The sequence below is a fragment of the Colletotrichum graminicola genome, assembly GCF_000149035.1.
Source record: "Colletotrichum graminicola M1.001 genomic scaffold supercont1.38, whole genome shotgun sequence".
Lineage (NCBI taxonomy): Eukaryota > Fungi > Ascomycota > Sordariomycetes > Glomerellales > Glomerellaceae > Colletotrichum > Colletotrichum graminicola.
The window spans coordinates 228,952-249,390 of NW_007361042.1; the positions used below are offsets into that span (position 1 = coordinate 228,952).

At 55.0% G+C, this 20,439-nt stretch overlaps 6 protein-coding genes across 6 annotated transcripts; 1 reads left to right on the forward strand and 5 right to left on the reverse strand.

Annotated features, from left to right (window-relative positions):
* Positions 1 to 497: 497 nt before the first annotated feature.
* GLRG_08338 (signal recognition particle protein) lies at positions 498 to 2,443 on the reverse strand (the record flags this gene model as incomplete). Its single annotated transcript, XM_008099023.1, has 3 exons — positions 498 to 1,023; positions 1,072 to 2,202; positions 2,253 to 2,443. The coding sequence occupies 3 exons, from the start codon at positions 2,441 to 2,443 to the stop codon at positions 498 to 500; spliced, it is 1,848 nt and encodes a 615-aa protein (XP_008097214.1).
* A 726-nt stretch (positions 2,444 to 3,169) lies between these two features.
* GLRG_08339 (pentatricopeptide repeat domain-containing protein) lies at positions 3,170 to 6,373 on the forward strand (the record flags this gene model as incomplete). The annotated part of the gene is made up of 1 exon (XM_008099024.1): positions 3,170 to 6,373. One exon carries the CDS (start codon positions 3,170 to 3,172, stop codon positions 6,371 to 6,373), a length of 3,204 nt encoding a protein of 1,067 aa, XP_008097215.1.
* Positions 6,374 to 6,973: 600 nt separating this feature from the next.
* GLRG_08340 (cutinase) lies at positions 6,974 to 7,954 on the reverse strand (the record flags this gene model as incomplete). Its single annotated transcript, XM_008099025.1, has 2 exons — positions 6,974 to 7,554; positions 7,591 to 7,954. 2 exons carry the CDS (start codon positions 7,952 to 7,954, stop codon positions 6,974 to 6,976), a joined length of 945 nt encoding a protein of 314 aa, XP_008097216.1.
* A 1,162-nt stretch (positions 7,955 to 9,116) lies between these two features.
* Positions 9,117 to 11,576, reverse strand: GLRG_08341 (uncharacterized protein; the record flags this gene model as incomplete). Its single annotated transcript, XM_008099026.1, has 1 exon — positions 9,117 to 11,576. The coding sequence occupies one exon, from the start codon at positions 11,574 to 11,576 to the stop codon at positions 9,117 to 9,119; it is 2,460 nt and encodes an 819-aa protein (XP_008097217.1).
* Positions 11,577 to 13,531: 1,955 nt separating this feature from the next.
* On the reverse strand, positions 13,532 to 16,036 carry GLRG_08342 (RNA recognition domain-containing protein; the record flags this gene model as incomplete). Its single annotated transcript, XM_008099027.1, has 5 exons — positions 13,532 to 13,870; positions 13,955 to 14,955; positions 15,136 to 15,741; positions 15,796 to 15,917; positions 15,972 to 16,036. The coding sequence occupies 5 exons, from the start codon at positions 16,034 to 16,036 to the stop codon at positions 13,532 to 13,534; spliced, it is 2,133 nt and encodes a 710-aa protein (XP_008097218.1).
* A 627-nt stretch (positions 16,037 to 16,663) lies between these two features.
* Positions 16,664 to 19,168, reverse strand: GLRG_08343 (translation elongation factor aEF-2; the record flags this gene model as incomplete). The annotated part of the gene is made up of 1 exon (XM_008099028.1): positions 16,664 to 19,168. The coding sequence occupies one exon, from the start codon at positions 19,166 to 19,168 to the stop codon at positions 16,664 to 16,666; it is 2,505 nt and encodes an 834-aa protein (XP_008097219.1).
* Between the last annotated feature and the right edge of the window lie 1,271 nt (positions 19,169 to 20,439).

Below are 20,439 nucleotides of genomic sequence, written 5' to 3' on the forward strand. Positions count from 1 at the left end.
CACCCCGCAAGCCAGTGATGGCTTGTCAGCAGCATGTTTGATTAGTTTGGGTGGGCATAGATTTGCTTCCCTCATGTGTTTGTATTCCAACTGTACTCATATTTTGGTCGTATCCGGCCGAGCTCTCTCTTCCTTGTTACCCCTTTTACAAATGTTTGTTAATACCTGCGGTCGGCGGAACCGGCGTTGGAGCATCAAAACATCCAAACGAGATACCTTTTCGGTATTCATGATATGATCGATGGATGGCATGGATCAAGGGGATAAGACGGGGTTGCACATGTACAAAACCAAACCGAACCTGGAGTAGCTAGATGTGATAATTCTACATCCCCTCTCAAAACAAACTTTTTTTTTTGGTATATTTTTGAATTACTCCGTGACACAATCGATGATTCTGTACGCCAAGTGAATCTGGGGCATGATACTACCGAGAAAACGCGTTGTCTATAGTGTGAGGAAGGGAAAGAGGTAGCCAGGGGCTATCTTGTATTGATCTATCTACCGAAACCAAACCATCCTCTCTTCTGCGATTGCGACTTGGTCCCACTCTCGGAGGCATGTTCGTCTTGGTTAGGTGGCGCGACTTCTTGCGGCTCCTTACCGGGATAGTCGATATAGTTCCAGGCGACATCTAGGAATATCGGCTTCACAGGGATGGTAGACAGCTTGGGTGGAATGTTGACGAGGTTCGCGAGGTCTGTGCCTCCCGAGGGATACTCCCGCAGCCGCTCAATCAGTGGGACGTTCTTGGTGTCGTCTTCGCTTGACTCCGCGTTCCTGAGCAGGTTGGAGAGGTGCACGAGTGCACGGTAACGCTGAAGCTCGCCCTGGAGGAAGTTTGTCAGGGCCTTGGCGTCGTTGCTGGACACGTCGATGTTACGGGGAGAGTTGATGTTGTGTTGGGCCCCACCGGCGAGCGTCGAGGCAGCCTCTTGTGCTTCGCTGGTGGCGTGTTTGGTGAGAGCCAGGGCGTTGACGGTGTTGCCAATGATGGCGTGGGAGCGAGCGATGGAGAGAGATCTGTGCCTGTTAGCGCAGTACAATACCACCCAGGGGCGTAAAACTCACTTCAGTGCCTGGAAATACTGTGCGGTCGACTCAAGCTGCTCGGCAAGATCCTCGTCATTGGCCACCCCGGGCAACTCTCGCGCAGCCTCAAGACTCTGCAAGGTTCCTTCATAGAGGGCAACGAGCTCCTTCAGTTTGGCTGCTTTGCGGCCGGGTGTCTCCTCCTTAGATTTCTTTGCGGTCCCGTCCTTCGACTTCTTGCGCAATGAGCTGTAGTTCTCGGCCAGGCCGTCGTCTCGACCCGTCAGCACACGGTTTCGGCCGATACGCCAGCTGATCATCTCGTAGTTAACGGCAGTTCGGGTGATCTGCAAACTCTGCATACGGGAATCACCCTGAGATACACCCTCACCCCGCAACTCGTCAATGGCTTCCTTCGTGGCGTCGGCGGCATCCTGTGTCGCCTCGAGGATGTCGTCATACGCGGCGGCCATGTCCCTGGGCTCAGCATTGGAAAGAGAGGGCCATTGTTCAGACAGTTTTGCCTTGGCCTCTTCCACTCTGCCCCACGCCAAAGAAATTGCAGCATCTTCGATCTGGACCTCACGCGAGCGCCACGTGAGCGTCCTAGGAGCGTTCTCGGCACCCTCGCCCTCCTTAGCGACCTCTGTCTGCGCTTGCTTCAGCAAGTTTGGGTCAATCTCATTGATCTGCTGCACTAGTGCAATATCGGATTGGGGAAACGCGCGACTCGCAATCGCAGGAATAGGTATCGTACGTGGCGTCTTGAGCTGGTAGGCGGCATATCGGATTGAGGGGTCAATGGTATCGGAAAGAAGGTCCTTGAAGATGTCGCCCTTTGTCGAGGTAGCCATGGCGTTGTAGATGATGCGCGAAACAGCATAGCTCTTCAGAGATGGCTCCCAATGTTGTTTCTCGAACTGGGCAGCACCGCGGATCTGGGCTGCGTAAGCACGGGACTCGAGCTTGTCATTCTGGGTGGCGCCAGCATCCGACTGCGAGAGGAGTTCGACGAGTTGCTCGGCAGTCTTCGCTGCTTTCTCGAGTCGGGACACGATGTGTGACCTGGTCTTGCCGGTCACGCCCTTTGCATCCGAGGCGTGAGATGACTTAATTGCCATAGCGTTGGCCCAGGCGCGCTCGCTCATTAGCAGCAACAGGTGGATGTACCTAATGATATTAGTATCACAGCCAACAGGCCTTCGAATGGTGTAACATACTCATGATTCTCTGCAATCTGCGTGGCAGTGACATCACCCTTCTTGCTGAATTTGCCGCGGTTTCTCGTGGCGATGCCTAGCTTCTTGCGGCTGTTGAGCAACTTTTTGGCCAACTGGTTCTGGTATGTTGCGTAGTCTCCGTACAGTAGCGCCGCATCCCGGCCGGACACAACAAACTTGGTGATATCCATCCTTCTTATGGCGGCGTCGAACTCGGTCGATTCGGTTGTCGCCAGGAGGTCTCGGTGGGAGTAGACGTCGCGACTGACCTCTGCAGCTGCGCGGGGAGATGGTGGGGCTTACACTTGAGGTTCTCAGTGTCCTTTCTACTTGCGCGCAACAAACAGTGACTGTAATGTGGGATCAAAATTTAGAGGTGTGGTGGGATAGAGTACTAATAACACCCCCCAGGAAGCCACGTCTAGGTACCCAGGTACCTAGGTAGGTAGGCGGTCCCACCCTGTAGGTCGGCTTTCGGGTCAAGGATATTCCATCACTCTTCGTGATTGGCCGAAGCTCACAGAAAAAAGTACATGACGGCTGGATATGGGCTGATATGGTACTATTGAGATAGATTCAAGTTTTCATGTTCCCCGGCTGTTCCTGTCCTAGTTGCTTGCACACTTCACCAATTCTTTATCTGGCAGTGATCTAGTGGGAAAGTCCCAACACCAGTTGCCGCTCTCATCGCGTGACCACCTCAGTAAGGTGGCCGGCTTAGCTCGGACAAACACCTTCAATCGTCGACGTCTTCGATTTTGTCCTCCGGGACTCCACCCCAAAACTTTTCCAAACTACTTGACGCGACAACATCAAACATCGGTGCCGACGACCTCCAAACCAGCATGTTCCCGAGTCTTTTTGATGCCCGCTATACATAGTCGACAGATATTGCGTTGGCGACAGTCTCAATACCAATGCTTGAGAGAACGGCGGCAACACTGGAATCATGCACCAGTCTTCATGCTCTTCCATCCGCCTCACGATCACTGAGAAGTCGGCGCAAACTTCACACTGGCTTCTGGCAGCATGGCGCCGCTGCTATCGACATCTCCAGCTCTACGGTGGCTACGCAGCCCGACAGTGTCAGCTTTCCCGCCCCCAAATCGCCAATACCGTCACCCGAAACCCTCGCGGCATCCACCTTTTTACTCGACTTCCTCTATCCCAGTGGGACGGTCACGTTCTTGCGTAAGCTTGCCCCAGGCCTGTACGACCACCATCAAGCTTCTATTCACCGACTTCCTCGTCGGTCCAGACCTTTCACCTCGTCCACTGTTGCGAGCCCGTTGCAGAATCACGATTCCCAATCGATACGACACGGCCAGGCCACCAGTACATCTGTGATAGAAGAGCACCAAGAACTTGGCCATGAAAATCCCGAACAAGCGGAAGAAGAAGATGCGATTAGGGGTATACATGACACCCACAGCGGCCCCTCGTATGATGGGGCAGGATCGCGACCAGACTTGATGAGGGAGTTGATGGCTGAGAGGAACACGGAATATTTCGGTTCAATATGGCAGCTCTACTCGCAACTAGAACCGAGCTTGCAGCCGGAGCTCCGCCCCGAAGTCATCGTGTACCTTCATCGATCCGGAAGCCTTATCGACGCTCGCAGGGTGTCGCTCTTGTTCTCGGAGATAGATGCCACCGAATGGACGACGAGTATTCTAACGTCTGCTGTAGCGGCGCACCTCCGCCTTGGGCGTCGGATTGAAGCACTTTCGTTATACCATAAGGGGCTGAGCGCAAAGGGCATGGCCGGCGGGCTGAACCAGCTGCTGCAATACGCGTTTAGGGATGCTGACTGGGATATGGTCAAAGACGTTTGGGTGTCTTACCACGCAAGCAATGCGTATTGCGACAGCTATGTTAAGCGCCTGCGCTTGTCCTCCGTCCCTGGTATCGGAAAGCTTCTCATTGACTTTGCACGGTTTATAAGGGCGTCCAAAATGCAGGAAGAGGTGGCGCAAATGCTCAATGCACTTCTCAGGCAAACAGCCGAAGTTGCGCTTCAGCGGCCCTGCGAACCAGAGGAGGCCCTGCCACTTCTTCAGATCGTTGACTCGGCCGACATGTATGTCACCTATTTCCGCAAAGCCTGGCAACGGGGTCAGCGAGATCATTTGCCGGATATATACCGCGTCTACCGAAAATTGGCAAACAAGGCAATTCCTTATGGAATCCTGCATTGCATGTTGGATATATTTATCCCTGACGACGTGCTAGGCCTCGAGCAAGTTTATGAGGATTTTCACCGAGCTGGCTCCAGCGGGATGGATCGACATGCCTTCAAGAGGTATCTCGGGTTTTACGCGTCACGCGGCGACACCAAGTCTATCGAGCGCTTAGTAGACACCTATCGTCGGAGGCACGGGTCCAAAGTAGCTGAAATCTTCGGCCAAATGATGAATGCGTACGCAACCCTGGGGGATTACGACAGCGCTCGGCGCGTTTTTGACGAGCTGAGATACAAACACCGAAAACCGGTGACCGTGTATCACTGGAATCTGCTCCTCAAGAGCTGTCTGCAGAGTGCAACATATGACCGCGCCATATCGGTCTTCGAGGAGTTCGGCCATCATATTCGGCCCAATTCAGTGACCTTTGCGACCATCATGTCGCTGGCGGCGTCCAAGGGCGACCTGGAATTCACTCTTAACCTTCTCCAAAAAGCTCGGCACAATAACGTCGAGATCGACGTCGAGATTCTCAAGGCCGTGGTCAAAGCCTACTGTTTAAACAATCGGTTTCAAGACGCTTTGGTAACTTGTATAAATGCCAAGGAAAAAAACGTCTCTGGTGATCAAGCCAAGCTCTGGAACGCCTTGTTGCGTCGATATTCGGATCGGCGGGAGTTTGACGAGGTGTGTGGCATCGTTGCTCTCATGGAGCAACACAATATACAGATGACGTCCGAAACCCACCAGCTGTTGTTGAAAGCCTTGGTGGATTGCAAGCAGGTTCACCCCGCGTACAAAGTGCTGCGCTCACTTGTTCGGAAACAACCGTCCACTCTGACCCAGGAGCACTTTACCACTGTCCTTGAAGGTGGTCTGCGCTTGCGCCAGCTGAGATGGGCGAACAAGCTTGACAAGATGATGCGATTTCATGCTGGACTTCCGCCTTCGATTGGTTTCCGTCTTGCTCAGGCCCGCGCCTTGCTTAAAGATGAATTGTTAAGCAACCGCCAAATGTCAAAGGAAGTCGATGCGGTAAAGGACTTGATGGAGTACATCCGGGGATTGGCCGATGATGTTAAGGCAATGGAGATGGACGCGGCCTCTGTTAACAACACCCAACATGCAGCGAAAGGTGCGGACTCGCTGTTCCGCCTGCGTCAACTTCTTATCAGGGCCACGGTCCTTTTCACTCGATATCGCCGTTTTGATTTGGTCAGAGAGCTTCGAGAGATGCAAGCGAGTCTGGGCCAAGAGGGCGTCATGTTAGGACCCAAGAATCTGTCAATCGACATGCTGCACTCACTTATGCAGGAGAACGTCCATGAGAAGAAGTACGACGCCGCCAAGGACAATTGGGAGCTTATCTGGCAAAAAACCTTAGAACTCGCCCAACCAGCATTACCCCCGAGACAGGGTCCGAGTGCTGTATTGCCACGATATCGCTACATCCTATCTAAACCGTTTGAGACGCTGCAAGAAGTGTTGATGGAGCTGCGCGACCCCAAGAGCCTAAAGACAGCCCTTGACCGGCTTCTGGATGCGGGTTTTCTTCTCGACGGCCACAGCATGAACTATGCCTGTCAGGTTCTTGCCCAGATGGGCTTATGGTTGGATGCCTGCAGGCTGTGCGAGCGGTATCTCATGCCCAACTGGACGGGATGGAGGATTAACCGAATCAGGAAGGGCCTTAAGGGGAACATTCCCTTGGGAAAACGGCGCAAAGGCAGCGCGCCGCAATGGTTGCGACCGACGTCATACACCCTCATCGTCCTTGCCAAGGAGTACAGCGATCTCAAAGGGATGATAGCGTGGTCGTCTGCTGCTGCGGAGAAGGCTCGGATTGTCCAGGAAGAGTGCCCTATAGTTGTGAACGCTCTTAAGAGCTTGCCATACACGGGTATTGGCATCGAGGTGGATGCTTTTGGTCGGAAATAGGCCTTGACTACAACGCCTGGGAGAGACTCGCGCGAAGCGGACGACGGGAAGATGTCAACCAGTCCGATTGACAAGCAGGTGTTCCACCGGTGACAGCAAAAACTTACTTGCTCAATCAACGAAGGAGGTTGTGTGTGTGTTGGGGGGGGGGGGGGGGGGGGGGGGCGAGAGAATGAATCAACTTATGAGCTGGCTTCGTTGGCGCAGAAGAAGCAGCAAGACTCGTCTACACATGAGAAGACGCCGGGACCTCGGCTTATTAGCCAACTTCGTTCCCGGCGCCGGAAAGGGGAATGCAAAGTGAGATGACCAAAGTGTATGAACGGGGTCTATTCGTACAGGATTTAGACATGGGCAGTTCGTTGTGGTGGGGTTTCCACCTGCAAGTGAAGGAGGTCTGTATTGTCAAGCGACTGTATTCTAGAATGGTTCCAGGTGTTTCCCCATTCGACACGAAGCGGGTGTAACAGTATTATTTCTCCTTTTCAGTTCGTCTCCCGATAAATCAATCGTAATACCTCTTTTTATTGTAAGATGCAAAAGCAAAGAAAATGGGTGAAAATACATGATTAACATGTCTCGTAAGAAGATCCCGTCTGTCTAATCGCTCGCTATTCCGTGCTTGGGAGAAAGCATGATACCCTGCACCTTGCCCACCACAGTCCCGCTCATCCCCTCGTTTTCCGCGTCCCGACTCGCGAGGCCAAGATTGCTCCTTTGCATGACGAACAGCGCCGCCGTCGGCGCGTCGCTGCTGTAGTCGAGGTGGGGCGACAGGACGAGGTTGCCACCCTCGCAGATGTTGTCGCCGGCGTGGCAGACAACGAGCAGCCGCGTCTCGTCGACGCCGGAGACCGCTGCGCCGCCGAGGGGGTCGCCGAAGAGCACGACGCTCGAGATGCGGGCCTGCTGATCGAGCGTCAGCTGAGCAATGGCTAGGCGGGCCACCTGCGAGCCCTGCGAGTAGCCCGACATGGTGAGGCGCGTGTTGGGGCACATTGTCAGCGTGCGGGAGGCCACCTGCGCGGCTGCGGTAGCGCCCGTCATGGAACCACCCGCGAAGAAGCCCGCGGGCTCCGCGGGGTACTGGTTGACGCCTTGGATGGACAAGGTGCCAGTGCCGTTCATATACGTCTTGAGAGCGTCGAAGAAGGGCGGGCCGGTGAGAAAGCCCACGTTGCCTGATGTTTGTTAGTCGTTCTAACTAGCAAATCAACCCCTTAACACCCGAGACATGCCTGGCTCATTCGTCCCCCTCGCATAGATAACGGCAATATTTGGACACGACACTGCCGACGTCGAATTTCCTGTGGGCAAGCCTGTGGTGCTGTTGAACCCGAGCGCTGTGTCCAAGTCGTTCCGGGTCTCTCCATTGTCGTCGATAGTCTCTCTCAGCGCCCGCACCACAAGGATCGTTGTGCTGAGGACCTTGTTCACCAGGCCAGGCACCCTGTCGAGGACGTCGAGTTTGCCGGACAGTAGACGTGACAAGTCCCGATCGCGGTTCTTCGGTACACTCAACGCCGCCGTCTGGTGACACAGCAGTCCTGCGAACAGCAGCAGGGCTAGAGACGGCCTCATCTGGCCCTTTTATACTAGTGACTCTTCGCAAGAATGAGGGGATGCTTCGCTTGGATTGCAGGGATGATGGTGCAGATGGTCGTCGAGGTCGGACCAGATCCGCAGAGCCGCAGGGTAATCAAGGACCTGATCGTCCAAGAATCTCTTTACACAGGCAAGGAATCAGAAGGGTGGAGGGAAGGGGGACTGCCTGCCCAGGGTATTTGAAAGCTTGGGCATGGCCGTGAGGCATAGGTGGGAGAATGCGTCACAGCCACATGGGCCGAATAACCAGCAAGACGATGTGTTCTACGACGGCCATTGCGTATTTGGTGGTTCCATTCTACGTCGATGATCTGAAGCCAACAGAGTTGCGCTAAGAGACATACGACCACATAAGGAATCATTTGGGGAAATGACCAGAGGCGCGTTTCACCCTGCTGCGGGCGACGGCGACAACTCGGCGTGGTGAAACCGTCTGATATCGACAACAGATAGGTTTAGAGCCCAATGACATCTCAAAGGTTGTGGTTGGACACAAGAAGCCAAATATCAACCACACCTTGTCTGTCATTGACGGGTGTGGATATCCTAGTTTGCAAGTTGAGTTGCGCCGCTTGGTATCGCTCCTCCTGGCCCGGTGTCTGAAGACGTAAGAATAGCGTCCTCACGATGCACCTGCCCTTCGGCTTCGAATACGGGTCTACATTGCATTCAGTTAAGGTAGCATCTGACGTTCCCGATCTAGAAGCACCTCGCAGTGCGGAACGTACGTCTTCGGCCCGCTTCACAGCTGCGTCGTCCGTGTCCATTTATGACACAGGCCGTCAAGTGCTGGGATCGATCTCGCACTCGGGCGACGGAAAGCTAAAGGTCCCCGTCGGGTCCTAGCCAAGTGATGATTAAGGTTCTTGGAGGCATCGAGCGTCCACCCTTCACCACTTCGTTAGCCCGGTGAGCGTTCCAAGGGTCCTGTTTAGTCACGTTGCAAGACGCCTGGGAAGCCAGGATGAGTAATTATGTGTTGTGTTCCCTATGAAGAGTGCCGCCCTAGCCCACAACCAAAAAAAACCCAACCCAAACGCCCTCTATGATACACTCCGTATGACGAACAAAAACCCGAAACCTATGTAACCCAAAACAATAACCACGTCATATCAATGTGATATGTACAATATGTGATTTACTCCCGACTCTCCTGATTGTTCGAAGGCAGCTCGCCCTGATTATTCTGTACTCCAAGGGACCGAAGCCGCTGAGAAAGTAACCCTTCCGTGCCGCCTAGGCTTCCGAGCCCAAAAGGGGCAAACGCGTTGCCGCCGTATCCTACGTCACCTTTGTTCAGTTTTTGGTATCGAGCGATATGCTCTTCCCAGCCGTCCTTGGTTGTCGGCCTGCTTGCTTGCGACGACTGCGGCGAGAGGACGCCAGGTGTGGTGGTGGCGGTGTTTGTGCTATCGCTAATATCGCTCCCATGCCGAGTCCGCCCCGAGAGAGCGAAAGGAATGGCCTCTACCGGTTGGTTGTTGTCGCCGAAGCTGAAAGGGGACGGTGATGATTGCTGTCCCATGGCTTGCGGTGACCGCGAGAGCCCTTCCGGTGCCTCGAGCCCGTGCAAAGACTGGCCCAACGGAAAGACCGCACTCCGCCTCCTGAAGGCCTTCTCGGCTGTGAGCGTGGCCGCGGGACCGCTGCAGTTGGATAATGGCGGGTGCATCACACGGACGGGCTTGTACGGCGTGTACCGAGGCTCCGGGCAGGTAGTCTCGTTGCGCAGCTTCTCCTTGCCATCGGGCACTCGATTGGCGAAAACAATCCGAACACTTTTATAGAGATAGTATCGCCCTTTGGCCGGGCAGCAAATGTGTAGATGCACGAGGTAACGCAAGATCGGTCGATCCGAGCTCGCGGCCTCTTCAAGCCCTGGCGCGTTTTCCATGATGGGACCAGCTGAGTAGCTCCGCTGTCGGATGAACGTTTTCGTCCCGGGTTCCATGCCGGCAAGATCATACGGAACCAGAAACAGCTTCACGGCCGTCTTGTTCGGGTTTTTGATCACAATCTGTATCTGGCCCTTCTCGGGTATCCGATAGCTTCCACCCGGCGGCGCTCTTGGTGACCCCGATCTCCGCCTTGCTCTTTGAGCTCTGCGTGCCTCGCAGTCTGAGCCATCCGCCATTGCAGGGACGTCGCCCATGACCACGTCGTCTTCAACAATTCTTCGCTCGGCGACTCTGCTCTGCATCTTCCTCTTGGAACGCTGCCCTTCTTCGGGGTTCGGTAGTCCATTCTCGAGGTCAATTTGCCCCACGTATGGGCTTGGCCCGTCCTCTGATCGGACGTGACCTTGTGGTGTTCCTCCATAACTGTAAAAAACGGCTGGGAAAGGCAATGTGACGTGGGCCGGGCACCTTAGACTAGATTTACATCTCCCCAGACCCAAGACACCAATCTGCGCAAGAAAATCGAGTGGTTTCGATGGCGTTGTCGACATTCGACCCCGGAGGATACTCTCTTCGTATGACCCCACCATGGACGCATGCTGCAAGGGAGAAGTATCCGCGTTGAAGGAGGGTCGCCTGGGTCTCAGAAATGCGGGCGTTTGGGGTAAGGCCCCAGAAGGTATCACCTTAGGGGTAGATGTAAGGGATCGCCTGGGCTGGTGTGCTTGATATGGCAGCGTCGTTCCTCGATGCGATGAGCGCCCCTGAAGTGCAGGATAGATCGGGGACGGAACAGCAAACGGCGAACTCGCAACCGAGTTCAATGTGTGCCGGCGCGAATTGACGTTCAGGGGGCTCGCCGCGATATCGATGCTGTGCAGCGGTTCCGATAGGTCAATGTCGTCATTGCTCTCGGATTGAACGAGCGGGCTTGTCGGCGGCTTGTACACGAAACTCGACGAAAACGACGAGGATAAAGACGACGGCACGGATCTGTAGTCATCATGCGGGACCGGGAAGGGTATTCTTCCCTCAAATTGAAAAGCCGAAAAGTCTTGTGGGGGTGACGTTGCGATCCATGAGTTGCGAGACGCCAAGGACTTGATGGTCATGGGGTTTTGCTCTTCCTCCTTCTGTGCCCCTTGCTGCTTTCCCCGCGGCTGTTCCTCGGTGAAGTCGCCGCTGTGCAGAGCAGATCTTGGCCTTTGTATGCTTAATCCATCGCGGAATCTCTCGTCATCCTCTTGTGGTCCATCTGTCTTTTCCGGAGTGATGCGCGCCGGGGGTAGTAGGTTGGACGAGCTGGATCGCGGGCGGGGGCTTCGCGGCGTGGTTGGACGGGGCAGGTTGTTGAACAGCGACTCAAGCTGGGTAATGTTGTGAGCAAAGGGTGTGTCTTTGGCGCTTCTAGGTGACCCTACATGACGGTTCGGAACCCAGGTCGGGCTCTCTCCTCGCTTCAGTCGCTCAATCAACTCGGCTCTGTCGGACGTGACTGCGGCGGCGTCGCTTTCAGGGGTTGACAGTCTCGGGCTTTCAAGAACGAGCCCCTCGCAGAGCTCGGTCCGGATGCTCTCTTCGGAGAGCTTTCTCGCCAGGGACGGTATGTTGGTTTGCTGCTGTACAGAGACCGATTCTGTCGCATCCGGGCAATCAGCGACGGGCGATGATCGTTCGAGATCGTCCTGGAATATGGGCATGGTTTGGTTGGCAAGGTCTGAACCACAGCGCGGCTGTGGCTCAGATCTGGTGTTGAGTTCGCAATGTTGGCGGTGGGCAAGAAGAAATCAACCATGCCTCTATTTGCTTCGTTGGTGAATGTGTTTTATGTGTGTGATGGTCGTGTCTTTGTCAGGTGGTTTCGTCGTGTTAGTCACCAGGTTAATTATTCTTTAACAAATGGGTCCGGCGGTAGGACGTCATAAGCGCACCGCTTCGCCCGACACCCCCGATTTCGCTCCCTTGTCCCTTAACTTGGGTTCTGAGTCAAGCAAGGTTACCAGTAATGTAAACGCTGACGCCAGTATCGGTAGTGTGTTGAGGAAGGAGGCCATCCGAAATGAAGAATAAAAAGGCAATACAAATGACAAGAGACAGACGGCGCTGGGAACTGAAGCGGGTTTAGTGAGTTGCGGTCAGTCGTGCCAGGGGCAGGCGACGGTGACATGCATCCATCCATCCGGGTGAGCTTGTCGTTCCGTTGGACCAGACAGCGACCTCGGGGACGGGTGAACAGGTAGGTTCCATGCTGGTTGGTCAAGTTAGCGTCGCTGCACCGACCGCTGCAAACGCTATCTCGGAAGTCTGGTCAGCTGCGCACTTGCCGGTTTAGCGAGGAACGGCACCAATCCCCAGAGGGGCTGCGGGGCCATTGATACCCAGGGTCGCCCAGCACAGTCTCTCGTCCTATCCCCCTTACTGCGTATTGTCTAGAGAGACTCGAGCCTCCCAAGTAAGTCCCTTGGACCCATATGCCAACCTGACCCTTGCTCATGCACACCCACCGGAGCCCAGCGAAACAGCTTCCTAATCACCACCAATCTGCGCAGGCCCACTCTCTTCTGCGCTGGCACTTGACCTGGGGACGTCTCACTGGCCTGATGCAGTACGTGGCCGTGGCCTGCATTGCTTCTCGTCATGTCCGATTGGAACAAACACACCGAGGCGCTGGAGCCACGAGGAAAACGCTCAATAGCAGCAGCACTGCGGCACGGCTTTTTACCTGGCACACCTGGGCAGCAAGAACCGTCTGTGTAGGATTCAAGATCGGTTGGTCGCTTTGGAAAGTCTCTGGCTTAAGCCATGACCTGAAACGCACGGAAAGTCTTGAAGGTCGAATCAACGCCTTGACCCTATGCGTTGCCACGAGTCTTGTCCCTCGCTGGTTGCTTTTGCTTTGGGACCGGGCCTGTCCAGCAGGGGCTTTGCATTTCCACCGAACAAGTTGGTGTCCGGGTTTTATGCGGCGCAAGAGCCCGGGATGGTCGGCACTCGGCCCCACATCCATTTTCTACAAGCCGTGATGACGTCCCGAAGGCAAGCTGATGTTGTGAATGTTGATAGGAGGATTTGTATGTATGGGCTTCTCTGTTACTTGAGTGCTCGGCGTTTGTCAGTGCCTCAAAAGTTGGTGTTGCCCTAAGCGCTTCCGGACGGACGGACCCCAGCAGCCCTCGAATGCATCGAAACCGAGGTCGGGGCTGGCTTTGATCCAAAGTAAGTGCGCTCAACAACCTAGAATGCCATGATTATGCATGGCATGAGACTCAGTAGCTCCAACAATGTTTTGGCTCACCAATTCAAGCAAGTCATGACAACGCAGCACTGGATATCACGGCGCATTGTGGGAGCCCAAAGTGAGGGTATCAAGTATTGGTATTAATTGTTCTTTCCTATTTCCCTGTCTCCCTCAGTCCCGTACTATAATGTGTGATAGGTTACTTGAACCGGCTGATCACCGAAGAACCTCTGCCCAAGCCTCTCATGCCGCCACCTGGCCTAGCTCGTTATTCCCAGGGTATACAGCTAATACTACAGAGGTGTTCATGAATCATAAAGCCCGTTGGCTCTCCGCGCTTTGTACGAACAAGGATTACATGAGCCAGATCGCCATGTGCATCTGCCGCATAGCAATCCCACAGCTGGGGATCCTCCCCTACTCGACACCCCAGTCATCGTCGTCCGCAACATCATAGTCCATCTCCGGTTGCTGCTCGGGCTGCTGGTCTAGTGCCGTCGCGGAAGACTCGTTAGGGGCGCCGGTGCCCGTGCTCATATCATGATCGGGCGCGTCCTGACGCTTCGGTACGGCCTTCTCGGTAATCTTGACTGGGGGCAAGGATCTGGACACCCAAGACAGCTCAAGTTGACCATCAATGCCAGGAATCTCTTGCTTCGGAAGACCGTAGAAGAACTTCTCCGCCGTCTTCCGATCCTTGAAGGTGACTTCGGTCTCGAAAGCAGTGGTACGGATATCCGTAAATTCACCGACGCCCTAGACTTCGTTAGCATTCTGAAACCAGAAGGGAAGAGACCAAAGGCAAGCAGAGAAAAAGGAGCGGGATGAAGATGAACTTACAAGAAGGTATTGCCGAAGCAGCTCATCCTTCTCAGGCGACGTAAAGTCCACACCCGTGACAGAAACAGTCTTGGGACGGTTGTCCAACGAGTACGCCGCATAGGCGGCATGGACATCACCTCTGTACCCGCCGCGGTAGGATCCCCTGCCTCGAGAAGGGAAGCCACGCCCACGGGGAGCAAACCCGCCTCTGCCGCGACCTCTAGTTGATTGCCATGTTGACTGCCATGTTGTAGGGTCATCGGTCGCGCTCGGGTCCAAGCCGAGGAGCTTAGCCTCGTCCTCAAGAGCAGCGAGCTGCGCACGGAGCGCCGAGTTCAACGAGCCACCCTCGGCGTTTTCAACATCGCCATTTTTGGACGCCAGCTTCGCCTGCAGCTTTTGCTGGACTTCTCGGTGCTGGTCGAGCAGTTCCCGCTGACGCTGCTCCAACTCCAGACGTTGTTTGTCGAGCTCCGCCTTCTTTTGCATCTTTTCGTCATATTGCCGCTGAGCCTCTTCTTGCTTCTTCATGAACTCTTCCAAGTCAATCTCGGGCGGATCTTGGTCTTCACCAGATGCGTTTGCAGCGCGTGCTGCAGCCTGCTCTCTCTCATCGATAAACCAAAACACCCTAACGAAGCGGTTGTCAAAAATAACCTTCGGGGATCGATAGGCAGCATTGGCAGCGTCCCACGTGTCGTACTTGACGGTTGCAAGCCGCTTATGCGGTTGCATAGTGATCTGTTCAACGTTGCCAAACTCTGAAAAAAACTTGCGGACTTCTTCCTCTGAGAAGTACTCCTCGGGAATATTCTCGACAACAATGGTAGTTTTGGTTCTGTCATCGAGAGGACCTTCCGCAGAGAAGGAGGCACGATTCTGGCGCCGTTTACCCTTAGCACCTCGGCGGTTCTTACGGCCGTCTCGGCTACCTCGTTCGGCGTTGAAGGCCTCCAGGAGCTGCTGCATCTGCTGGAAGTTTTGCGACATCATCATTGCCGCATCCCGAGGGTCAAATTCTGAAAACTGGTCAGCATGCAATACCGGTAATGAATTGAAGTATTCATGATAAACAAAACAGGTGTAGCTTTCAGTAGTCAACCTTATAAATAATTTTTTTAAAGTCATTGCATAAATGCTCGGACGGATTTCTCATCATGCTACGAGTGAAACGAAACGAAAATAGACTGTGTACGCACCCTCGAACTTGGGAGGCCCACTGGGACCGCTGGGCGGTAGCCAGATGGGCTCGATGCCGTGGTCGTACAGGCAGGAATTTCCGCGAGCACAGTAGCCCTTGGTTGCGAAGTCGCGGCATTTCTGCCTGTTCCTTCGCGGGCCGTGGGGCGGACCGTGAAGTGCCCCCTGAGGATAGGCCGCCATAGGAGGAAGTCCGCGCCAGTCCTGGAGACCAGCTGGTGGGTGCGGGAAGTTGGGGTCGTATGGCGCCGTCGCAGGCGGCAATTGTTGAGAACCATCGAGAGCATACAGAGGCTGCATGTGATAGCCGTTCGGACTGCCAAACCCTCTCGGACCAGGCACCCTCGAATCCGACTGTCCTCGACGTGGCTGTTTGTATGCGCGCTCATCGCCAAACCCAGATTCTCGTTCACCAGAGGCGCTGGCATCACCTCTCTCATAATATGAACGTTTTCGCGAAACACTCTGCGGCGTAACATCCGATGACGCGACGGGATTGGGAAAGCTTGGCTTTGATCGCTTCTTGGGCGGGGGAGGCGCGCCGGGGAGGTAGGACTTGTGCTCGATGACATCAAACAACTCTTCAACAAACTCCGGGGCGGCGTCTATTGCTTGGTTAGTGGACTGTTCCAGAGACACGTGGATGAGACGTAGCTGACCTGTGTTTAGGAACTGCGGCAATTCGCTTTCGCATGCCTCGCGAATGTGCGCCGCGTCGCCTTCCTGGGAGACGAGCAGAGCCAAGACATAGTCTGCCAAAATGTCTGTTTCCGTATCGGATCTACATGGAAATGTCAGCTTGATGAACAATGATAGAGAATTGGAGCAGACGAACACTTCAGGCAGCTTGTTCATAAGCCATGTCCTGAGCAACGGTGTGTCCTCGGCCGCTAGAAACATGGTCGCAGTGCGGCACGCGCCAAACCATGAGGCAGGAAGATGGGTTGTTGTATCGATAAGTGTTAAGCTTATGTGTTCGAAGAAAAGGATGGAGTCATTGTCGTCGTTCAGCGGGAAGACCCTCGAACAGACGAGAATTTGCTCAGATGGGAAGATTTGATGGGAGCTAAACTTGATCCGAGCAAAGCTAAACCTTTTATTTGCACAGCTCGCTAAGGGACCCACTTTAAACCTAAGTGGAATCGGCGGGTACGCGTTACAAATAAGCACTGACACGGGCTAATACCAGGTACCTACCTAGGAAGGAGCTCGAATGCCCAAATCCATGGGCTTCTGCGTACTTGTTCAACGCGCTCCGACACTCAAAAAGGTCGAGGGCTTTACTACGGCGTCACCGCATTGGCACATCACATCACATCTCAATAATGCCTCATGTACATATTGAACTTGTCTTCATTCCGAGACTACGTGAAAGCTATGGAAAGAACGGGGTCATAATTTTTGATATCATCCACCAAACCCAGTTCGTCATGAATGCCCAAAAAGGCACAACGCCGTTTTCTATTAACCCGTGGGAAAGGCGTTTACAACTTGTCGTAGTACTGCGGACTGTCAATATACGTGGCTTCATGGGGGGTCAAAGAATAGACTCACGTTCTCAACACCGGGAACCTCAACCTTGAGACCCTTGCGCTTACGCATCTCCTGGACGATCTGGCCGACCTTGGAGGTGGCGTCAAGGGGAGAGCCACCGGGCAGAGGCTGCCAGTGGTCGAAGACAAGCTGGGGGAAGGCCTGTCCGGAGGTGGCCTGGCGCAGGTCACTGTTGAAGCCGAAGGACTCCATGACGGGCAGGTAGGCCTTGATGGTGAAGAGAGGGGTACCGGGGCGCTGCTCCTCGTTGAAGACGTGACCACGTCTGCGGGTAAGGACACCGTAGACACCACCCATGGCCTGCTCGGGAACCTGGATCTCGACCAAGAAGACGGGCTCAAGAAGGGCGGGCTCGGCGAGCAGAGCGGCGGCGTACAGGACTCTGCGCGCAGTGGGGATGATCTGGCCACCACCACGGTGAATGGCATCGGCGTGGAGGGTGACATCCATGATGTTCCAGCGGACGGAGCGCATGGGCTCCTCGGCAACGGGACCCTCGCGGGTGGCCCATTGGAAACCAGAGACGACGGAGTCCTTGATTTCGTTGAGGTACTGGACGGCCTTGGTCTGGTCGACGAGCAAGTTGGCGCCGGTGGTGTCGGGACCGAAGGTCCAGATCTTACGGGCGTCAGTGACGTCCCAGCCGAAGTCGTCGGCCAGGACACGAGCGCGAGCCTTGAAATCGTCACGGGGGCTGATCTTGCCAGCCTCGATCTCCTTGGCAAGCTCCTCGTCGATGGGCTCAGCGATCATGTAGATACGGTTGTGCTTGTTAGGAGACTTGGACAGAGCGGTCATGCTGGACTTGCCGACAACGGTCTCACGGTATTGGACGACGGGGTCGGAGATGATAAGGGGAACACCGGCGTGGTCGTTCTGGAGGTCGTTGAGGCAAATCTCCAAGTGGAGCTCACCGGCACCGGCGACAACGTGCTCACCAGACTCGTTGGTCATGGTCAGAACGCAGGGGTCGGACTTGGAGAGACGCTTGAGACCCTCAACGAGCTTGGGGAGATCCTGGGCGTTCTTGACCTGGACGGAGCGCTGGACGACGGGGGAGACGGAGAACTTCATGACCTTGAGGTTGTGGGCGGTGTCGGAGGTGGTGAGAGTACCAGACTTCAGGAGGAACTGATCAATACCAACCAGACCGACAATGTTACCGGCAGGCATGTCGTCGATGGCCTCGACCTTGCCACCCATCATCAGGACGGTACGCTGGATGGCCTTGATGAAAAGGTCCTCCTTCTTGCCAGGGGTGTAGTTGGGGCCCTGGATGCGGACCTTGATACCAGACTTGACGGTACCGGAGAAGACACGACCGAAAGCGTAGAAGCGACCCTTGTCAGAGGTGGGAACCATCTTGGAGACGTAAAGCATGAGAGGACCCTTGGGGTCGCAGTCACGGATAGCAATGGCAGCCTCGTCGTCGGGGGGACCCTCGTACAGGGTCTCAGAACGGTACTTCTGGGCCGTGACGGGGGAGGGGAGGTGGAGAATCATCATCTCCAGAAGGGCGTCGGCGGCGGGCAGGAAAGTGCGCATGACAGCCTTGAGGAGCTGCTTGCCCTCCTTGTCGCGGTCCTCAGCGGACAACTTGAGGTTGAGCTTCTCGAGGAGGGTGGTGACCTCGTCCTTCTTGAAGTTCATGACGGCGGAGAAGATCTTGAAAATGGGGTCCAAGATGAACTGGTTGAAGGCACGCTCGAGCTGCTTGCCCTCGTGGGTGCTCTTGTTGGTCCACTTCTTGGTGTGGGGGTTGAAGTAGTTGTCGCCCCAGAGACGCTCCATCATCTTGTTGCGGTCAACACCAAACTTCTTGGCGTAGCGGACAGCGAACTGGCGAACGGTGAAAGCCCAGCCGTGCAGACCGGAACCGAAGGCGACGGTACCCTTGTAGGGGTAAACCTGGACATCACCCAGAGACTTGTCGAAGTAGGTGGAGATGATGACGTTGACGGACTCGATGGTACGAGAGAAGGACTGGTAGAGGTCCTCCTTGGAGACCTGGAGCTCAAGAAGAGCACGGTCAACCTTGTTGATGATGACGACGGGCTTAATGCGCTCACCGAGAGCCTGACGCAGGACAGTCTCGGTCTGGACGCACACACCCTCAACGGTGTCGACGACGACGAGAGCACCGTCGGTGACACGGAGAGCGGCAGTGACCTCGGAGGAGAAATCAACGTGACCGGGGGAGTCGATCAGGTTGATGAGGAAGTCGGTGCCGTCAGTCTTCTGGCCAACAATGTCCTTGACGTCTTCAGGGTCGACGTTGTGGTACAGCGAGATGGCAGTAGACTTGATGGTAATACCGCGCTCTTGCTCATCAGCACGGGTATCCGTGGCTCTCGCGTCTCCAGCCTTGGCGGTGGAGATGATACCGGCCTTGGACAGAAGGGAGTCGGTCAGGGTGGACTTTCCGTGATCGACGTGGGCAATGACGGACATGTTACGGACGTTCGTGGGCTTGTCCATGAGCGCACGGATCTCCTCGACGGTGAAGCTGTAGCGAGATCATGGTCAGCATTGCAATGTCGTCCGTGGTGGAAGCTTATCTCCGAAAGGGGGCGGTGGTGTATGAGGGAGAGGGGCGGGGTAAGTTAAGGCCTGACGGCTGAACAGCGCGGCGACCGAAGCTTCCCTCGCCTGGATGGGTGTCCCAAAACAAAAGCTCAACGAGGCAGTAATTGCTCGTCGCGAAGGAACGAGTGGGAGATGTTGTGCGAGGCAGTGGGAGCTGACGGTGAACTTACTTAACCATTTTGACGGCGGTGGCTCAAGGAGCTCTTTGAAATCTCTTGCGTCGGGTGGGATGTGAGGTTGAAGTTGGGCGAAGCGGGGTTGAAGAATCTGCCCCGCGCTCACAAAGTGCTGAATCCTATTTCTACTAGAGAAAAAGGCAGACAGAGAAGAACGTGAGGTGCCGAAGCGTTGCAAAAGTCGACGGTTCCAGGAAACGGACAGGGGAACTCGAGCTCCTCTACCGATTCTTTTATCGTCGAAAAGGTTGAATGAGATGGAGGCGGGAAGGAGGAGGAGGGTGGGAGGGAAGAAGGGGGAAAAAAGAGAAGTGGTGCCTCTTTCTCTCTTGCTGTGTGGCAGTGGTTGCCCCGAGGGAAAAAAAAAAGTTAGTGACTGGCCGAATGAGAAAAAAATGGGTAGGTGGGGCAGCGCAAAGAGTGGGAAAAAACACACCCCCGCCACTTCTTCCTGGTTTTTTTTTTCACTCCCACGGTGCCCCTCCTCTCCCCCTCCAGTGGGTGTCTAGCTATTACCCTCCCACCCCTCTTCAATCACAGCGCCTGCAGAGCATTTGGTAGCAAATGGAGGGTGGCTCCTCAGTGTTGCGCACTGTGATGACAACCTTCCCACTTAGTGAAGTCCTGCCAGCCGTGGCGCCACCTGTGACGCACAGTGCCGAAATGCGTGATACCAGAGCATGACATCAACCACGCAGGTAGGTAGACTCACACATCGCCTACTCTGCGGCACCACAGCAATTGCCTTCCTCTCTCATCAGCACCTATCGACTGTGTGTGTGCGAGGAGGGAGGTATGTGTATGTGTGAGCGTGTGCGTGTGTGCCCCTCATCTCTCCTTCCCCTCCCCCTCTGCCACCTACCTACCTTGGTACCTCACTTGACCGGTCTGTGCATGGAGGGGCACTGGACAATCTTATGCGGGTGCGAAAGGGCAACAACCCTGGCCCCCTCGCACCAGAAGTCGAGAGTCCAAGTAGAAGCACGA